The 19,524-nt window shown below is 38.7% G+C and overlaps 1 protein-coding gene and 3 long non-coding RNA genes across 4 annotated transcripts in view; 1 reads left to right on the forward strand and 3 right to left on the reverse strand.

Moving 5' to 3' along the window:
- The first annotated feature begins 90 nt into the window (after positions 1-90).
- The window catches only part of ccdc169 (coiled-coil domain containing 169), a 30,133-nt gene continuing 10,699 nt past the window's right edge, over positions 91-19,524 (forward strand). Inside the window, exons 1-2 of the mRNA XM_034606858.1 lie at positions 91-650; positions 735-817. Coding sequence (XP_034462749.1) covers positions 523-650; positions 735-817 — 211 coding nt within the window. The 5' untranslated portion in view covers positions 91-522. The remainder of the gene's footprint in view (positions 651-734; positions 818-19,524) is intronic.
- LOC117774435 lies at positions 4,748-5,756 on the reverse strand. Its single transcript, XR_004616080.1, has 3 exons — positions 5,699-5,756; positions 5,075-5,266; positions 4,748-4,961 (listed from the first exon to the last, which is right to left on the reverse strand). It is a non-coding gene; the product is annotated as an uncharacterized LOC117774435 (long non-coding RNA).
- LOC117774433 lies at positions 10,072-11,096 on the reverse strand. Its single transcript, XR_004616078.1, has 3 exons — positions 11,037-11,096; positions 10,367-10,564; positions 10,072-10,253 (listed from the first exon to the last, which is right to left on the reverse strand). It is a non-coding gene; the product is annotated as an uncharacterized LOC117774433 (long non-coding RNA).
- Positions 14,015-14,947, reverse strand: LOC117774434. The gene is made up of 3 exons (XR_004616079.1): positions 14,866-14,947; positions 14,719-14,776; positions 14,015-14,368 (listed from the first exon to the last, which is right to left on the reverse strand). It is a non-coding gene; the product is annotated as an uncharacterized LOC117774434 (long non-coding RNA).

Genomic DNA, 19,524 nt, shown 5'->3' on the forward strand with positions numbered 1-19,524 from the left:
TGTCTAAGTTTTTTTTTTTAGAGAGGTGAAAAAAGCAAGATAAGATAAAATAAGATAATTCTTTATTAATCCCACAACTGGGACATTTGCGGCATTTCAGCAGCAAAGCGAATAGTTAAACTAAGAAGCATCAATTAAAAAAGTAATTAACAAACATAGAACACAAACATAAGGAAACGTATAAAACAAACATTTATACAATATAATAATTGTTTTACAGATATTGAGATTGAACTGACAAATTAGTTTAATAGTATTGCACAAAACATATGTAAAATACTGGTTTCTTTCTTTCTGTCTGTCTTTATTTCTTTCTTTTTCTTTTTCCTTCTTTCTGTTTGCTTTCTCTATTGTAATGAATCACCTGCGATATAAATCAACTGATTTTTTAAAAAGTGAGGAGTCATTTCTATTATTTCAAACCATTTTTAAGACATTTTTAAATCCACATTTGAACCTCCCGCCAAATTTGCTGCGTTGTTTCCGGCGCGGCCCTGAACGCAGCCGGAAGTAGCGGTCTCCATGGAAACCCCCCGAGGCACAAACTTGCCGTCGGTGTTTTCAGACAGAAACATGGCTGCAGACAGCGAGTTCAGCAAATACGATGCGACGCGTCTGCAGGAGGAGCTGGAGCAGGAGAAGGAGATGAGGTGAGTTAGTGTCTGAGGGGACTTCAGGTCTTCAGCACTGACTAGATAACTGTGGAATCAGCCTCGTGTGTCTCTTCGTTCCAGGGAAATGCTGGAGGAGTCCGTGTGTGACCTGCGGGGAACCATGTGTGAGCTGCAGGAGCGACTCCACAGTGTGGATGGAGAGGGTCAGTGCACTGTCACAGCTAAATGCTAAGCTAACCCTCTGGAACTATCTTCTACAGGTTGTCTGAAACTGTGAAACCATTATTTAAAGGATTTAGAGGTATGGGGTTGGGAGTGTGTTTGCATGTAATTATTTGTGAAACTTCACCTCTGGGATCTGATCTTGAACCTTGTTGCCCTCCCAGCGAACATTGAACCATTTCATGCTTGTTTTGGGACGTTGAGCTGAGCAGAGTAGATCCACTGATGAACCTTCTAAGGCACAGATGCTGTTTGCTCCAACACCTTTAACAGAAAAGCATTTTTATAGTTCTTAACTTCTAGAAGATAAATTATTTTCTTCAAATCAATCTACAATTGACTAATATGCTGATAAACATTAAAATTTCTTACGGTTCAGTTACGATTCACAGTTAGTTTTGTAGAAATAAACGGTCATTCATACCTGAGATGTACAGGAACAAACCCATGAACACACATTCAGCTCCTGCCGACAACATGGCCAGTGTTGTCTTCAGCTTCTCAACAGAAAGTATGACTTTTTATGAAAGCTCATCAAAAATTTAAACTTTAAATGGTAAAAATCTATCACAGAGAAAATGAAACACTGAAGTCAGAATGGTCTGTTTGTCTGTGTGAGACTGTTTATCAGATCTCAACTTGTAAAAAATCGCTTCCTCGTTATTCTTAGTTTAAAAAAAGAGTTCTATGCATTTCCTGTGTTATGTGACTCACCTGCTAACGTGTCAGAGTATGTATCTGTGGCTTCTAGACACTGACAGTAACCGCAGTAAAACTTTGCCTTGCAGCAATGTTCTCACAACTTAAACACCATGTTCATGACTTTGTAACCACAAACTCACAAGTTTCATTTGTAAGCAGCAATAGTCTCTTAATAATCATGGAAGTGTATTGGATGTAACATAATAAACCTAGAGTTCCATCTCCCATTGCCTTTTAACAAGCTTCTTAGCTGTTTCTAACATTAAACTAATTTGAAACTAGAATGTTGCTCTGACAGTCCATACCTCCACCAAGGCTAATAAGTATTATGTAATATGTCAAAGCAGCGCTTCCAGTTCATTATCCAGACGGTGGCGGCCACCAGATTGTAGTTTGTTCCAACACATTTTCATAATCAACCAAACCATTTTTACGCTTCTCTTATTATTATAACATGGAATCTCTAGATTAGTGTTTTGCCACATTGCTGCTTTGTATCGTTTTGTGTCGTGCAATTTGCAGCACTGTTTGCCATGTGCTTGCATTATCATCCCTAAAGTTTTTACCATCCACGCAGTCGGTCAGACCTCAGATTCATCTGCAGTTGTGTGCTTGTTTGCTGTCACTTGGAATTAACCATATACGTATTGAGTTAAGTTTGTGGGAAACTTCCTGTGTGTATTCTTCCTTTGGCCACGTCCCACCCCTCTACAAAATGTTGTGGTTGTCAGTTCAGTGTTTTTGTGTAATCCTGCTAATTTACAAACTCAAACACTGATGATTTATGGCGTTTATTCGTTGACCCATTATTGTTTATTTTTATATTTTGAAAATTTGAAGGTTTTAATGTTCTTTGTTTCAGGTTTTTTGAAAAATGAACTTAATTTGAAATTAAAACGTTTGTTACACTTCCTATCTTTTGTTGCTTAAAGAATTATAAGATAATATTGATGAACGCTGTTTGAGGGACCAGCCGAGAATGTTGTCCATGCTAATGCTGATATTTTGCTAAATGAAATTTTTCCTCTGTGTTTGGGCCTCTCATCTAAATGCAAACAGCATTTTAACTCACTAATACAGAGATTTTTACAAACGCCTTCCAATAGTGCCGATTTTTACAGAACCTGGTTTCTGTTTATCCGTGTGTAAAAAAAAAACAAAGCATTTTGGAAATGATGATGTCACAGTTTACTTCACACGTGCCAACTGTTGCTTTGTGTAATGAGCATACACCAGAAACAACAACAACAATGGCAGCTGTTTACCAGTTTCAGTAGTTTTGTTAGCAGTTCTTGGTCCAGTTACAAGTGTGCAGCTAAATGTAGCAGCACAGCTCCACATTTCAAACATTGACTTGGACCAAAGTATTCTTCTCTGGTGTTTGGTGGATTGTTGATCCTCGACTTTTTCGCCACCTACTGGCCCAGCAAGCTTGTTTGAGTGTTTGTAGTCTTCTTGCTCTCGTCGTGACAGAGATATTATGTAAAAGAAAGTACGTGTGGAAGGATATTTCTTTTTTTATTGAAGGGAAAAATATCAGGTAAAAAAATAGGCCTTTGTTTATAGCGATGTACTAATTTTAGAGGTCCACTAACAGGCCAGTTTGCCTGAAAGAGGAAATAGAAATGCATTTGTAGACCTGTGGTCAATCATGTTGAAGCATAAACAAACAAATGTAAAAAAACATTTATTAGAAATATAATTTTTTTTCTAATTTTGGTTATAAGACTCTTTAATTACATTCAGCATAGGAGGTAACATGTCAAGTAAATGCCATTACAATCAAAGTAGCCTATTAATACAAACATATAAAATAATGAATATGGTCTTAGGTAGCTTTTAATTTCTAGTAGTCACAAAGTCTGAATCACTTGTAATAACAGATGTTTACTCAGGTGTTGTTTTGGGTGTGAAGCTGACAACAGCATAGGGGCTTTGCTCTTCTTCTTGGGGCTGATGTGTCTGGATTTGTGAGTAGAGAGCATCTCTGTTGTTGGGGAGTTGGACGCTGCTATAGAGAATATCATCCTCCTCTGTTGGTTGAGCTGAGATGTCATCGTACACTTGACCTGGGCTTATCTGATGAAGAGACAAGAGAAACATTTTTATTTTATATTTCTGTGTATTTAAAATTCTCTTAATAAAATTAACAGATTCCAAATGGAGGTCAAATGAATGGGAGGGTTCAATAAAGCTGCATTTGCCTGGATTAACTCTTGATGTATATAAAATTAAAAACTGAATTGTACTGAGAAAATATAACATGATTTATGTACAGTATTGTTAAATATAACATTCATGGAACATATGGGACAATGCATCTGTTTCATTAGAACAAAGGTTGAAGCTGCTGTTTGGACTCGGTTGAACTCTCTGAATAGATGAGGACGTTTGTCTAATGGAAGAAACTGTTAAAATTCTCTGCTTTACCTCCTCCAAGTTGACAGAGGTTTCAGTTGTAGGAGACTGGATGGAAGTCATCTTTCTTCTAGAGAGTGAAATGAATAGGTGAAGCCAGATTAGTGTGAAAGAGAATGTGAAAGTCATTGCTTTGAAGCAGAGCACAGTGATGCTCACCTAATCCACAAGAAGACGAAGATGGGTATTACAACCAGGAGAAGAGCAACGATTATTATGGCTGCTTGAGTCCATTTTCTTCTGTGGACAGTGAGCATCTTTTGAAGAGAGCTCTTTTGGAGCATTTTAACCTTGCAGGAGTAGTTTCCTGCATGTTCACTGCTGACGGGGTCTAGAACCAGGTACTTGCTTTGTGCTTTTGTCAGATTCAGAGGTTGATTGTTCAGGTACCAAATGTAGTTCATGTTGTCCGTCAGAGGACAACTGGTTCTGCAGGTCAGCGTGACTCTCTGTCCCTCGGTCACCTCCTCAGAAGGACTAAACATCACTTCCAGCCCTGAAAGAGGAGATTGGTCAGTTGATAAAGACGTTCCTGAACAAGTGTCTTCTAAAACAACCCAAATAACCAAGAAGTGTAAATATAATTAGTTTGTTGAATTAGTTGCCTTGATATTATCGATAGTAACTCTCTGTAGAAAGTATGAAGGTATTTAATCTAAATACTGTACCTACCTGTGACGACCAAAGTCACCCCAGGAAGAGCCGACCATTTCCCTGCATCACTTCCTATTCTGAATATGTATTCTGCTGAGTCACTCTTCATCAGTTCATTGATAGTCAGGATGTGGCGGTTCATCAGTCCATGAAACTTAATACGATCTGTATTCTTTATCAGCTCTTCACCAGCCGCCATATCACTTCTCCTATTCTTATACCACGATTTAGACTTCGACTGCTGGTAGTAAGGATCCGAGTATTCACTGGAGATGTTCACTGAGGAACCTTGCAGAGCACAGATCCTCCTGTTGACATAATTCACTGTGAAGCAGTATTTATCCTGAATACCTGAAACAGAGATTTTAAATAAATCATCAAACAGTTTATCTTTCTCCCTTTTACAGGCTCTTGACTCAAATCTTTTATGAATTATAACAGAGCACAAACGGGCTCATACTCACAAACTTCATCTGAGAGCAGGTGCTTTACAGCACAGGAGTAAGAGTTAAGAGAGGAGATGGGAACTCGTTGTGGTGCCGGCTCCAATTTTCTGTTTTTGTACCATGTGATGGTTTGAGCTTCAGTCTGTGGACAGCTGGTGTTACAGGCCAGTTTGAAATGCACCCTGTCTTCAGTCTTTTGAACATGTACTTCTGTTGGGAGAGAATAAAAAAACAAACTGCTTCTCACCACTTCATCTCTGCCACGTTAATCGAGAAGATCTAATAACTTGAGTGACCAAATAGTTACTGGATAATCCCTGCCACGTAATGATGAGTGAAAATCCATCCATGCTTTCTTTAGTGAATTTGTACACACACACACACACACACACACACACACACACACACACACACACACATGTTTACATTCTTGACCAATTCATGCCTAACCTTAACCCAACCAGAACTCATATCTCATGGTCCCTAACCAGGACCTCAGTATGACCGGGCTTCAACGTGTAAGGTAACTAACGATCTCTGGTGAAACACTGTAGATCTTTTAAATTGTGAGAACATTATTTAAAGGATTTAGAGGTATGGGGTTGGGAGTGTGTTTGCATGTAATTATTTGTGAAACTTCACCTCTGGGATATGTGATGGAGCACGGCTCATCTTCTGGTCTCTGCTGATTTGAGCACATTCTGCCTTTAGCATAGGTCACAGTGAAGCAGGCTGATGTGAGAGAAGCTGGACAAAAGAAAAACCACATTCTGTGGTGAACAGTTTTTCACAAGCTTTACAATTCAAGTCACCAGGATACGGAGCCACATGTTGTCACTCACCCAGTGAGACTTCAGGGGCTCTGAGATGTTCGTAGCCTCTGACAGCACAGGAGTATGTGACTGATTCCTCGCTGCTGATTAGCTCCTGGTACCAAGGAGACAAGTCCTGATAGAGAAACTCTGTGTTCTTGTACCAGATATAGACCACAGGGCTTTCAGTCAGAGGACAACTGCTGCTGCACATCAGGGACACTGTCTTTTCTCCTGTGGCAGGAAACACCTTCACCTGCAGATCTGAGATGATGTTGAATAAAACAAGAATTAATGCACTGATGTATTTTTTGCAGTAATAAATTAATAATAAATAACTGAACCACTGTACCTGCAACAAGGAGCTGAATTTCTCCACCCTGGCATTTATTTAGTGTGTCATTAACGTCACTACAACAGTAAGTGTTTTTATCACTCTCTCTCAGATCATTGATCGTAATAGTGAAGTTGCTCTCTTCAGATATGTTCACACGTTTTCCATCTGCAACGATCTGATCTTGAACCTTGTTGCCCTCCCAGCGAACAGTGAACCATTTCATGCTTGTTTTGGGACGTTGAGCTGTGCAGTGTAGATCCACTGATGAACCTTCTAAGGCACAGATGCTGTTTGCTCCAACCCCTTTAACAGAAAAGCATTTTTATTGTTCTTAACTTCTAGTAGATGAATTGTACATTAATTGTTTTTGTAAATACCGATTTGCTGTAATATATGTGAAGAGCAGAATCTGAGAAAATATTTTGAGTGTCATCTTTTTTTCTTTCAATCAATCTACAATTGACTAATATGCTGATAAACATTTTAATTTCTTACGGTTCAGTTACGATTCACAGTTAGTTTTGTAGAAATAAACGGTCATTCATACCTGAGATGTACAGGAACGAACCCATGAACACACATTCAGCTCCTGCCGACAACATGGCCAGTGTTGTCTTCAGCTTCTCAACAGAAAGTAGGACTTTTTATGAAAGCTCATCAAAAATTTAAACTTTAAATGGTAAAAATCGATCACAGAGAAAATGAAAGACTGAAGTCAGAATGGTCTGTTTGTCTGCGTGAGACTGTTTATCAGATCTCAACTTGTAAAAAATGGCTTCCTCATTATTCTTAGTTTAAAAAAAGACTTCTATACATTTCCTGTGTTGTGTGACTCACCTGCTAACGTGTTAGAGTATGTATCTGTGGCTTCTACATACTGACAATAACCTCAGTAAAACTTTGCCTTGCAGCAATGTTCATACCTCCACCAAGGCTAATAAGTATTATGTAATATGTCAAAGCAGCGTTTCCAGTTCATTATCCAGACGGTGGCGGCCACCAGATTGTAGTTTGTTCCACCACATTTTCATAATCAACTAAACCATTTTTACGCTTCTCTTATTATTATAACATGGAATCTCTAGATTGGTGTTTTGCCACATTGCTGCTTTGTATCGTTTTGTGTCGTGCAATTTGCAGCACTATTTGCCATGTGCTTGCATTATCATCCCTAAAGTTTTTACCATCCACGCAGTCGGTCAGACCTCAGATTCATCTGCAGTTGTGTGCTTGTTTGCTGTCACTTGGAATTAACCATATACGTATTGAGTTAAGTTTGTGGGAAACTTCCTGTGTGTATTCTTCCTTTGGCCACGTCCCACCCCTCCACAAAATTGCGTGGTTGTCAGTTCAGTGTTTTTGTGTAATCCTGCTAATTTACAAACTCAAACACTGATGATTTATGGCGTTTATTCGTTGACATTTTTATTGTTGTTTATTTTAATATTTTGAAAATGTGAAGGTTTTAATGTTCTTTGTTTCAGTTTTTTTGAAAAATGAACTTAATTTGAAATTCAAACGTTTGTTACACTTCCTATCTTTCGTTGCTTAAAGAATTATAAGATAATATTGATGAACGCTGTTTGAGGGACCAGCCGAGAATGTTGTCCATGCTAATGCTGATATTTTGCTAAATGAAATTCTTCCTCTGTGTTTGGGCCTCTCATCTAAATGCAAACGGCATTTTAACTCACTAATACAGAGATTTTTACAAACGCCTTCCAAAAGTGCAGATTTTTGCAGAACCTGGTTTCTGTTTATCCGTGTGTAAAAACAAAACAAAGTATTTTGGAAACGATGATGTCACAGTTTACTTCACACGTGCCGACTGTTGCTTTGTGTAATGAGCATACACCAGAAACAACAACAACAATGGCAGCTGTTTACCAGTTTCAGTAGTTTTGTTAGCAGTTCTTGGTCCAGTTACAAGTGTACAGCTAAATGTAGCAGCACAGCTCCACATTTCAAACATTGACTTGGACCAAAGTATTCTTCTCTGGTGTTTGGTGGATTGTTGATCCTCGACTTTTTCGCCACCTACTGGCCCAGCAAGCTTGTTTGAGTGTTTGTAGTCTTCTTACTCTCGTCGTGACAGAGATATTATGTAAAACAAAGTACGTGTGGAAGGATATTTCTTTTTTTATTGAAGGGAAAAATATCAGGTAAAAAAATAGGCCTTTGTTTATAGCGATGTACTAATTTTAGAGGTCCACTAACAGGCCAGTTTGCCTGAAAGAGGAAATAGAAATGCATTTGTAGACCTGTGGTCAATCATGTTGCAGCATAAACAAACAAATGTAAAAAAACATTTATTAGAAATACATTTTTTTTTTCAAATTTTGGTCATAAGACTCTTTAATTACATTCAGCATAGCAGGTAAACTTGTCAAGTAAATGCCATTACAATCAAAGTAGCCTATTAATACAAATATAAAATAATGAATATGGTCTTAGGTAGCTTTTAATTTTGAGTAGTCACAAAGTCTGAATCACTTGTAATAACAGATGTTTACTCGGGTGTTGTTTTGGGTGTGAAGCTGACAACAGCATAGGGGCTTTGCTCTTCTTCTTGGGGCTGATGTGTCTGGATTTGTGAGTAGAGAGCATCTCTGTTGTTGGGGAATTGGACGCTGCTATAGAGAATATCATCCTCCTCTGTTGGTTGAGCCGAGATGTCATCGTACACTTGACCTGGGCTTATCTGATGAAGAGACAAGAGAAACATTTTTATTTTATATTTCTGTGTATTTAAAATTCTCTTAATAAAATTAATAGATTCCAAATGGAGGTCAAATGAATGGGAGGGTTCAATAAAGCTGCATTTGCCTGGATTAACTCTTGATGTATATAAAATTAAAAACTGAATTGTACTGAGAAAATAAAACGTGATTTTTGTACAGTATTGTTAAATATAACATTCATGGAACATATGGGACAATGCATCTGTTTCATTAGAACAATGGTTGAAGCTGCTGTTTGGACTCGGTTGAACTCTCTGAATAGATGAGGACGTTTGTCTAATGGAAGAAACTGTTAAAATTCTTTGCTTTACCTCCTCCAAGTTGACAGAGGTTTCAGTTCTAGGAGACTGGATGGAAGTCATCTTTCTTCTAGAGAGTGAAATGAATAGGTGAAGCCAGATTAGTGTGAAAGAGAATGTGAAAGTCATTGCTTTGAAGCAGAGCACAGTGATGCTCACCTAATCCACAAGAAGACGAAGATGGGTATTACAACCAGGAGAAGAACAACGATTATTATGGCTGCTTGAGTCCATTTACTTCTTCTGTGGACAGTGAGCATCTTTTGAAGAGAGCTCTTTTGGAGCATTTTAACCTTGCAGGAGTAGTTTCCTGCATGTTCACTGCTGACGGGGTCTAGAACCAGGTACTTGCTTTGTGTTTTTGTCAGATTCAGAGGTTGATTGTTCAGGTACCAAATGTAGTTCATGTTGTCCGTCAGAGGACAACTGGTTCTGCAGGTCAGCGTGACTCTCTGCCCCTCGGTCACCTCCTCAGAAGGACTAAACATCACTTCCAGCCCTGAAAGAGGAGATTGGTCAGTTGATAAAGACGTTCCTGAACAAGTGTCTTCTAAAACAACCCAAATAAGCAAGAAGGGTAAATATAATTAGTTTGTTGAATTAGTTGCCTTAATATTATCGATAGTAACTCTCTGTAGAAAGTATGCAGGTATTTAATCTAAATACTGTACCTACCTGTGACGACCAAAGTCATCCCAGGAAGAGCCGGCAATTTCCCTGCATCACTTCCTATTCTGAATATGTATTCTGCTGAGTCACTCTTCATCAGTTTATTGATAGTCAGTATGTGGCGGTTCATCAGTCCATGAAGCTTAATACGATCTGTATTCTTTATCAGCTCTTCACCAGCCGCCATATCACTTCTCCTATTCTTATACCACGATTTAGACTTCGACTGCGGGTTGTAAGGATCCGAGTATTCACTGGAGATGTTCACTGAGGAACCTTGCAGAGCACAGATCCTCCTGTTGACATAATTCACTGTGAAGCAGTATTTATCCTGAATACCTGAAACAGAGATTTTAAATAAATCATCAAACAGTTTATCTTTCTCCCTTTTACAGGCTCTTGACTCAAATCTTTTATGAATTATAACAGAGCACAAACGGGCTCATACTCACAAACTTCATCTGAGAGCAGGTGCTTTACAGCACAGGAGTAACGGTCAAGAGAGGAGCTGGGAACTGATTGTGGTGCCGGCTCCAATTTTCTGTTTTTGTACCATGTGATGGTTTGAGCTTCAGTCTGTGGACAGCTGGTGTTACAGGCCAGTTTGAAATGCCCCCTGACTTCAGTCTTTTGAACATGTACTTGTATTTCTGTTGGGAGAGAATAAAAAAACAAACTGCTTCTCAGCACTTCATCTCTGCCACGTTAATCGAGATGATCTAATAACTTGAGTGACCAAATAGTTACTGGATAATCCCTGCCACGTAATGATGAGTGAAAATCCATCCATGCTTTCTTTAGTTAATTTGTACACACACACACACACACACACACACACACACACACACACACACACACACACACACACACACACACACACACACACACACACACACACACGTTTCCATTCTTGACCAATTCATGCCTAACCTTAACCTAACCAGAACTCATATCTCATGGTCCCTAACCAGGACCTCAGTATGACCGGGCTTCAACGTGTAAGGTAACTAACGATCTCTGGTGAAACGCTGTAGATCTTTTAAATTGTGAGAACATTATTTAAAGGATTTAGATGTATGGGGTTGGGAGTGTGTTTGCATGTAATTATTTGTGAAACTTCACCTCTGGGATATGTGATGGAGCACGGCTCATCTTCTGGTCTCTGCTGATTTGAGCACATTCTGCCTTTAGCATAGGTCACAGTGAAGCAGGCTGATGTGAGAGAAGCTGGACAAAAGAAAAACCACATTCTGTGGTGAACAGTTTTTCACAAGCTTTACAATTCAAGTCACCAAGATACGGAGCCACATGTTGTCACTCACCCAGTGAGACTTCAGGGGCTCTGAGATGCTCGTAGCCTCTGACAGCACAGGAGTATGTGACTGATTCCTCGCTGCTGATTAGCTCCTGGTACCAAGGAGACGAGTCCTGATAGAGAAACTCTGTGTTCTTGTACCAGATATAGACCACAGGGCTTTCAGTCAGAGGACAACTGCTGCTGCACATCAGGGACACTGTCTTTTCTCCTGTGGCAGGAAACACCTTCACCTGCAGGTCTGAGATGATGTTGAATAAAACAAGAATTAATGCACTGATGTAATTTTTGCAGTGATCAATTAATAATAAATAACTGAACCACTGTACCTGCAACAAGGAGCTGAATTTCTCCACCCTGGCATTTATTTAGTGTGTCATTAACGTCACTACAACAGTAAGTGTTTTTATCACTCTCTCTCAGATCATTGATCGTAATAGTGAAGTTGCTGTCTTCAGATATGTTCACACGTTTTCCATCTGCAACGATCTGATCTTGAACCTTGTTGCCCTCCCAGCGAACAGTGAACCATTTCATGCTTGTTTTGGGACGTTGAGCTGAGCAGGGTAGATCCACTGATGAACCTTCTAAGGCACAGATGCTGTTTGCTCCAACCCCTTTAACAGAAAAACATTTTTATAGTTCTTAACTTCTAGAAGATAAATTATTTTCTTCAAATCAATCTACAATTGACTAATATGCTGATGAACATTTTAATTTCTTACGGTTCAGTTACGATTCACAGTTAGTTTTGTAGAAATAAACGGTCATTCATACCTGAGATGTACAGGAACAAACCCATGAACACACATTCAGCTCCTGCCGACAACATGGCCAGTGTTGTCTTCAGCTTCTCAACAGAAAGTATGACTTTTTATGAAAGCTCATCAAAAATTTAAACTTTAAATGGTAAAAATCGATCACAGAGAAAATGAAGGACTGAAGTCAGAATGGTCTGTTTGTCTGTGTGAGACCGTTTATCAGATCTCAACTTGTAAAAAATCACTTCCTCATTATTCTTAGTTTAAAAAAAGAGTTCTATACATTTCCTGTGTTATGTGACTCACCTGCTAACGTGTCAGAGTATGTATCTGTGGCTTCTAGACACTGACAGTAACCGCAGTAAAACTTTGCCTTCCAGCAATGTTCTCACAACTTAAACACCATGTTCATGACTTTGTAACCACAAACTCACAAGTTTTATTTGTAAGCAGCAATAGTCTCTTAATAATCATGGAAGTGTATTGGATGTAACATAATAAACCTAGAGTTCCATCTCCCATTGCCTTTTAACAAGCTTCTTAGCTGTTTCTAACATTAAACTAATTTGAAACTAGAATGTTGCTCTGACAGTCCATACCTCCACCAAGGATAATAAGTATTATGTAATATGTCAAAGCAGCGTTTCCAGTTAATTATCCAGACGGTGGCGGCCACCAGATTGTAGTTTGTTCCAAAACATTTTCATAATCAACCAAACCACTTTTACGCTTCTCTTATTATTATAACATGGAATCTCTAGATTGGTGTTTTGCCACATTGCTGCTTTGTATCGTTTTGTGTCGTGCAATTTGCAGCACTATTTGCCATGTGCTTGCATTATCATCCCTAAAGTTTTTACCATCCACGCAGTCGGTCAGACCTCAGATTCATCTGCAGTTGTGTGCTTGTTTGCTGTCACTTGGAATTAACCATATACGTATTGAGTTAAGTTTGTGGGAAACTTCCTGTGTGTATTCTTCCTTTGGCCACGTCCCACCCCTCCACAAAATTGTGTGGCTGTCAGTTCAGTGTTTTTGTGTAATCCTGCTAATTTACAAACTCAAACACTGATGATTTATGGCGTTTATTCGTTGACATTTTTATTGTTGTTTATTTTTATATTTTGAAAATTTGAAGGTTTTAATGTTCTTTGTTTCAGTTTTTTTGAAAAATGAACTTAATTTGAAATTAAAACGTTTGTTACACTTCCTATCTTTCGTTGCTTAAAGAATTATAAGATAATATTGATGAACGCTGTTTGAGGGACCAGCCGAGGATGTTGTCCATGCTAATGCTGATATTTTGCTAATTGAAATTTGTCCTCTGTGTTTGGGCCTCTCATCTAAATGCAAACAGCATTTTAACTCACTAATACAGAGATTTTTACAAACGCCTTCCAATAGTGCCGATTTTTACAGATTCTGGTTTCTGTTTATCCGTGTGTAAAAAAAAAAACAAAGCATTTTGGAAATGATGATGTCACAGTTTACTTCACACGTGCCGACTGTTGCTTTGTGTAATGAGCATACACCAGAAACAACAACAACAATGGCAGCTGTTTACCAGTTTCAGTAGTTTTGTTAGCAGTTCTTGGTCCAGTTACAAGTGTGCAGCTAAATGTAGCAGCACAGCTCCACATTTCAAACATTGACTTGGACCAAAGTATTCTTCTCTGGTGTTTGGTGGATTGTTGATCCTCGACTTTTTCGCCACCTACTGGCCCAGCAAGCTTGTTTGAGTGTTTGTAGTCTTCTTGCTCTCGTCGTGACAGAGATATTATGTAAAACAAAGTACGTGTGGAAGGATATTTCTTTTTTTATTGAAGGGAAAAATATCAGGTAAAAATATAGGCCTTTGTTTATAGCGATGTACTAATTTTAGAGGTCCACTAACAGGCCAGTTTGCCTGAAAGAGGAAATAGAAATGCATTTGTAGACCTGTGGTCAATCATGTTGCAGCATAAACAAACAAATATAAAAAAACATTTATTAGAAATACATTTTCTTTTCAAATTTTGGTCATAAGACTCTTTAATTACATTCAGCATAGCAGGTAACATGTCAAGTAAATGCCATTACAATCAAAGTAGCCTATTAATACAAACATATTAAATAATGAATATGGTCTGAGGCAGCTTTTAATTTTGAGTAGTCACAAAGTCTGAATCACTTGTAATAACAGATGTTTACTCGGGTGTTGTTTTGGGTGTGAAGCTGACAACAGCATAGGGGCTTTGCTCTTCTTCTTGGGGCTGATGTGGCTGGATTTGTGAGTAGAGAGCATCTCTGTTGTTGGGGAGTTGAACGCTGCTTTAGAGAATATCATCCTCCTCTGTTGGTTGAGCCGAGATGTTCTCGTACACTTGACCTGGGCTTATCTGATGAAGAGACAAGAGAAACATTTTTATTTTATATTTCTGTGTATTTAAAATTCTCTTCATGAAAATAAAAGTTCCAAATGGAGGTCAAATGAATGGGAGGGTTCAATAAAGCTGCATTTGCCTGGATTAACTCTTGATGTATATAAAATTAAAAACTGAATTGTACTGAGAAAATAAAACATGATTTATGTACAGTATTGTTAAATATAACATTCATGGAACATATGGGACAATGCATCTGTTTCATTAGAACAAAGGTTGAAGCTGCTGTTTGGACTCGGTTGAACTCTCTGAATAGATGAGGACGTTTGTCTAATGGAAGAAACTGTTAAAATTCTCTGCTTTACCTCCTCCAAGTTGACAGAGGTTTCAGTTCTAGGAGACTGGATGGAAGTCATCTTTCTTCTAGAGAGTGAAATGAATAGGTGAAGCCAGGTTAGTGTGAAAGAGAATGTGAAAGTCATTGCTTTGAAGCAGAGCACAGTGATGCTCACCTAATCCACAAGAAGACGGAGGTGGATATTACAACCAGGAGAAGAACAACGATTCTTATGGCTGCTTGAGTCCATTTTCTTCTTCTTCTTCTTTGGACAGTGAGCATCTTTTGAAGAGAGCTCTTTTGGAGCATTTTAACCTTGCAGGAGTAGTTTCCTGCATGTTCACTGCTGACGGGGTCTAGAACCAGGTACTTGCTTTGTGTTTTTGTCAGATTCAGAGGTTGATTGTTCAGGTACCAAATGTAGTTCATGTTGTCCGTCAGAGGACAACTGGTTCTGCAGGTCAGCGTGACTCTCTGCCCCTCGGTCACCTCCTCAGAAGGACTAAACATCACTTCCAGCCCTGAAAGAGGAGATTGGTCAGTTGATAAAGACGTTCCTGAACAAGTGTCTTCTAAAACAACCCAAATAAGCAAGAAGGGTAAATATAATTAGTTTGTTGAATTAGTTGCCTTAATATTATCGATAGTAACTCTCTGTAGAAAGTATGCAGGTATTTAATCTAAATACTGTACCTACCTGTGACGACCAAAGTCATCCCAGGAAGAGCCGGCAATTTCCCTGCATCACTTCCTATTCTGAATATGTATTCTGCTGAGTCACTCTTCATCAGTTCATTGATTGTCAGGATGTGGCGGTTCATCAGTCCATGAAGCTTAATACGATCTGTATTCTTTATCAGCTCTTCACCAGCCGCCATATCACTTCTCCTATTCTTATACCACGATTTAGACTTCGACTGCGGGTTGTAAGGATCCGAGTATTCACTGGAGATGTTCACTGAGGAACCTTGCAGAGCACAGATCCTCCTGTTGACATAATTCACTGTGAAGCAGTATTTATCCTGAATACCTGAAACAGAGATTTTAAATAAATCATCAAACAGTTTATCTTTCTCCCTTTTACAGGCTCTTGACTCAAATCTTTTATGAATTATAACAGAGCACAAACGGGCTCATACTCACAAACTTCATCTGAGAGCAGGTGCTTTACAGCACAGGAGTAAGAGTCATGAGAGGAGCTGGGAACTGATTGTGGTGCCGGCTCCAATTTTCTGTTTTTGTACCATGTGATGGTTTGAGCTTCAGTCTGTGGACAGCTGGTGTTACAGGCCAGTTTGAAATGCCCCCTGACTTCAGTCTTTTGAACATGTACTTGTATTTCTGTTGGGAGAGAATAAAAAAACAAACTGCTTCTCAGCACTTCATCTCTGCCACGTTAATCGAGATGATCTAATAACTTGAGTGACCAAATAGTTACTGGATAATCCCTGCCACGTAATGATGAGTGAAAATCCATCCATGCTTTCTTTAGTTAATTTGTACACACACACACACACACACACACACACACACACACACACACACACACACACACACACACACACACACACACACACACACAAACGTTTCCATTCTTGACCAATTCATGCCTAACCTTAACCCAACCAGAACTCATATCTCATGGTCCCTAACCAGGACCTCAGTATGACCGGGCTTCAACGTGTAAGGTAACTAACGATCTCTGGTGAAACGCTGTAGATCTTTTAAATTGTGAAACAATTATTTAAAGGATTTAGAGGTATGGGGTTGGGAGTGTGTTTGCATGTAATTATTTGTGAAACTTCACCTCTGGGATATGTGATGGAGCACGGCTCATCTTCTGGTCTCTGCTGATTTGAGCACATTCTGCCTTTAGCATAGGTCACAGTGAAGCAGGCTGATGTGAGAGAAGCTGGACAAAAGAAAAACGACATTCTGTGGTGAACAGTTTTTCACAAGCTTTACAATTCAAGTCACCAAGATACGGAGCCACATGTTGTCACTCACCCAGTGAGACTTCAGGGGCTCTGAGATGCTCGTAGCCTCTGACAGCACAGGAGTATGTGACTGATTCCTCGCTGCTGATTAGCTCCTGGTACCAAGGAGACGAGTCCTGATAGAGAAACTCTGTGTTCTTGTACCAGATATAGACCACAGGGCTTTCAGTCAGAGGACAACTGATGCTGCACATCAGGGACACTGTCTTTTCTCCTGTGGCAGGAAACACCTTCACCTGCAGGTCTGACATGATGTTGAATAAAACAAGAATTAATGCACTGATGTAATTTTTGCAGTAATAAATTAATAATAAATAACTGAACCACTGTACCTGCAACAAGGAGCTGAATTTCTCCACCCTGGCATTTATTTAGTGTGTCATTAACGTCACTACAACAGTAAGTGTTTTTATCACTCTCTCTCAGATCATTGATCGTAATAGTGAAGTTGCTCTCTTCAGATATGTTCACACGTTTTCCATCTGCAACGATCTGATCTTGAACCTTGTTGCCCTCCCAGTGAACAGTGAACCATTTCATGCTTGTTTTTGGACGTTGAGCTGAGCAGGGTAGGTCCACTGATGAACCTTCTAAGGCACAGATGCTGTTTGCTCCAACCCCTTTAACAGAAAAGCAATTTTATAGTTCTTAACTTCTAGTAGATGAATTGTACATTAATTGTTTTTGTAAATACCGATTTGCTGTAATATATGTGAAGAGCAGAATCTGAGAAAATATTTTGAGTGTCATCTTTTTTTCTTTCAATCAATCTACAATTGACGAATATGCTGATAAACATTTAAATTTCTTAGGTTTCAGTTACGATTCACAGTTAGTATTGTAGAACTAAACGGTCATTCATACCTGAGATGTACAGGAACAAACCCATGAACACACATTCAGCTCCTGCCGACAACATGGCCAGTGTTGTCTTCAGCTTCTCAACAGAAAGTATGACTTTTTATGAAAGCTCATCAAAAATTTAAACTTTAAATGGTAAAAATCTATCACAGAGTAAATGAAAGACTGAAGTCAGAATGGTCTGTTTGTCTGTGTGAGACGGTTTATCAGATCTCAACTTGTAAAAAATCGCTTCCTCATTATTCTTAGTTTAACAAAAGAGTTCTATACATTTCCTGTGTTATGTGACTCACCTGCTAACGTGTTAGAGTATGTATCTGTGGCTTCTAGATACTGACAGTAACCTCAGTAAAACTTTACTTTGCAGCAATGTTCTCACAACTTAAACACTATGTTCATGACTTTGTAACCACAAACTCACGAGTTTCATTTGTAAGCAGCAATAGTCTCTTAATAATCATGGAAGTGTATTGGATGTAACATAATAAACCTAGACTTCCATCTCCCATTGCCTTTTAACAAGCTTCTTAGCTGTTTCTAACATTAAACTAATTTGAAACTAGAATGTTGCTCTGACAGTCCATACCTCCACCAAGGCTAATAAGTATTATGTAATATGTCAAAGCAGCGTTTCCAGTTAATTATCCAGACGGTGGCGACCACCAGATTGTAGTTTGTTCCAACACATTTTCATAATCAACCAAACCATTTTTACGCTTCTCTTATTATTATAACATGGAATCTCTAGATTGGTGTTTTGCCACATTGCTGCTTTGTATCGTTTTGTGTCGTGCAATTTGCAGCACTATTTGCCATGTGCTTGCATTATCATCCCTAAAGTTTTTACCATCCACGCAGTCGGTCAAACCTCAGATTCATCTGCAGTTGTGTGCTTGTTTGCTGTCACTTGGAATTAACCATATACGTATTGAGTTAAGTTTGTGGGAAACTTCCTGTGTGTATTCTTCCTTTGGCCACGTCCCACCCCTCCACAAAATGTTTTGGTTGTCAGTTCAGTTGTTTTTGTGTTTTTCCTGCTAATTTACAAACTCAAACACTGATGATTTATGGCGTTTATTCGTTGAAATTTTGTATTGTTGTTTATATTCATATTTTGAAAATTAGAAGGTTTTAAGGTTCTTTGCTTTAGTTTCTATGAAAAATGAACTTTAATTTGAAATTCAAACGTTTTTTACACTTCCTATCTTTTGTTGCTTAAAGAATTATAAGATAATATTGATGAACGCTGTTTGAGGGACCAGCCGAGAATGTTGTCCATGCTAATGCTGATATTTTGCAAAATGAAATTTTTCCTCTGTGTTTGGGCCTCTCATCTAAATGCAAACAGCATTTTAACTCACTAATACAGAGATTTTTACAAACGCCTTCCAATAGTGCCGATTTTTACAGAATCTGGTTTCTGTTTATCCGTGTGTAAAAAAAAAACAAAGCATTTTGGAAATGATGATGTCACAGTTTACTTCACACGTGCCGACTGTTGCTTTGTGTAATGAGCATACACCAGAAACAACAACAACAATGGCAGCTGTTTACCAGTTTCAGTAGTTTTGTTAGCAGTTCTTGGTCCAGTTACAAGTGTGCAGCTAAATGTAGCAGCACAGCTCCACATTTCAAACATTGACTTGGACCAAAGTATTCTTCTCTGGTGTTTGGTGGATTGTTGATCCTCGACTTTTTCGCCACCTACTGGCCCAGCAAGCTTGTTTGAGTGTTTGTAGTCTTCTTGCTCTCGTCGTGACAGAGATATTATGTAAAACAAAGTACGTGTGGAAGGATATTTCTTTTTTTATTGAAGGTAAAAATATCAGGTAAAAAAATAGGCCTTTGTTTTGCGATGTACTAATTTTAGAGGTCCACTAACAGGACAGTTTGCCTGAAAGAGGAAATAGAAATGCATTTGTAGACCTGTGGTCAATCATGTTGCAGCATAAACAAACAAATGTAAAAAAACATTT

The sequence above is a fragment of the Hippoglossus hippoglossus genome, chromosome 14 (assembly GCF_009819705.1).
Source record: "Hippoglossus hippoglossus isolate fHipHip1 chromosome 14, fHipHip1.pri, whole genome shotgun sequence".
Classification (NCBI taxonomy): domain Eukaryota; kingdom Metazoa; phylum Chordata; class Actinopteri; order Pleuronectiformes; family Pleuronectidae; genus Hippoglossus; species Hippoglossus hippoglossus.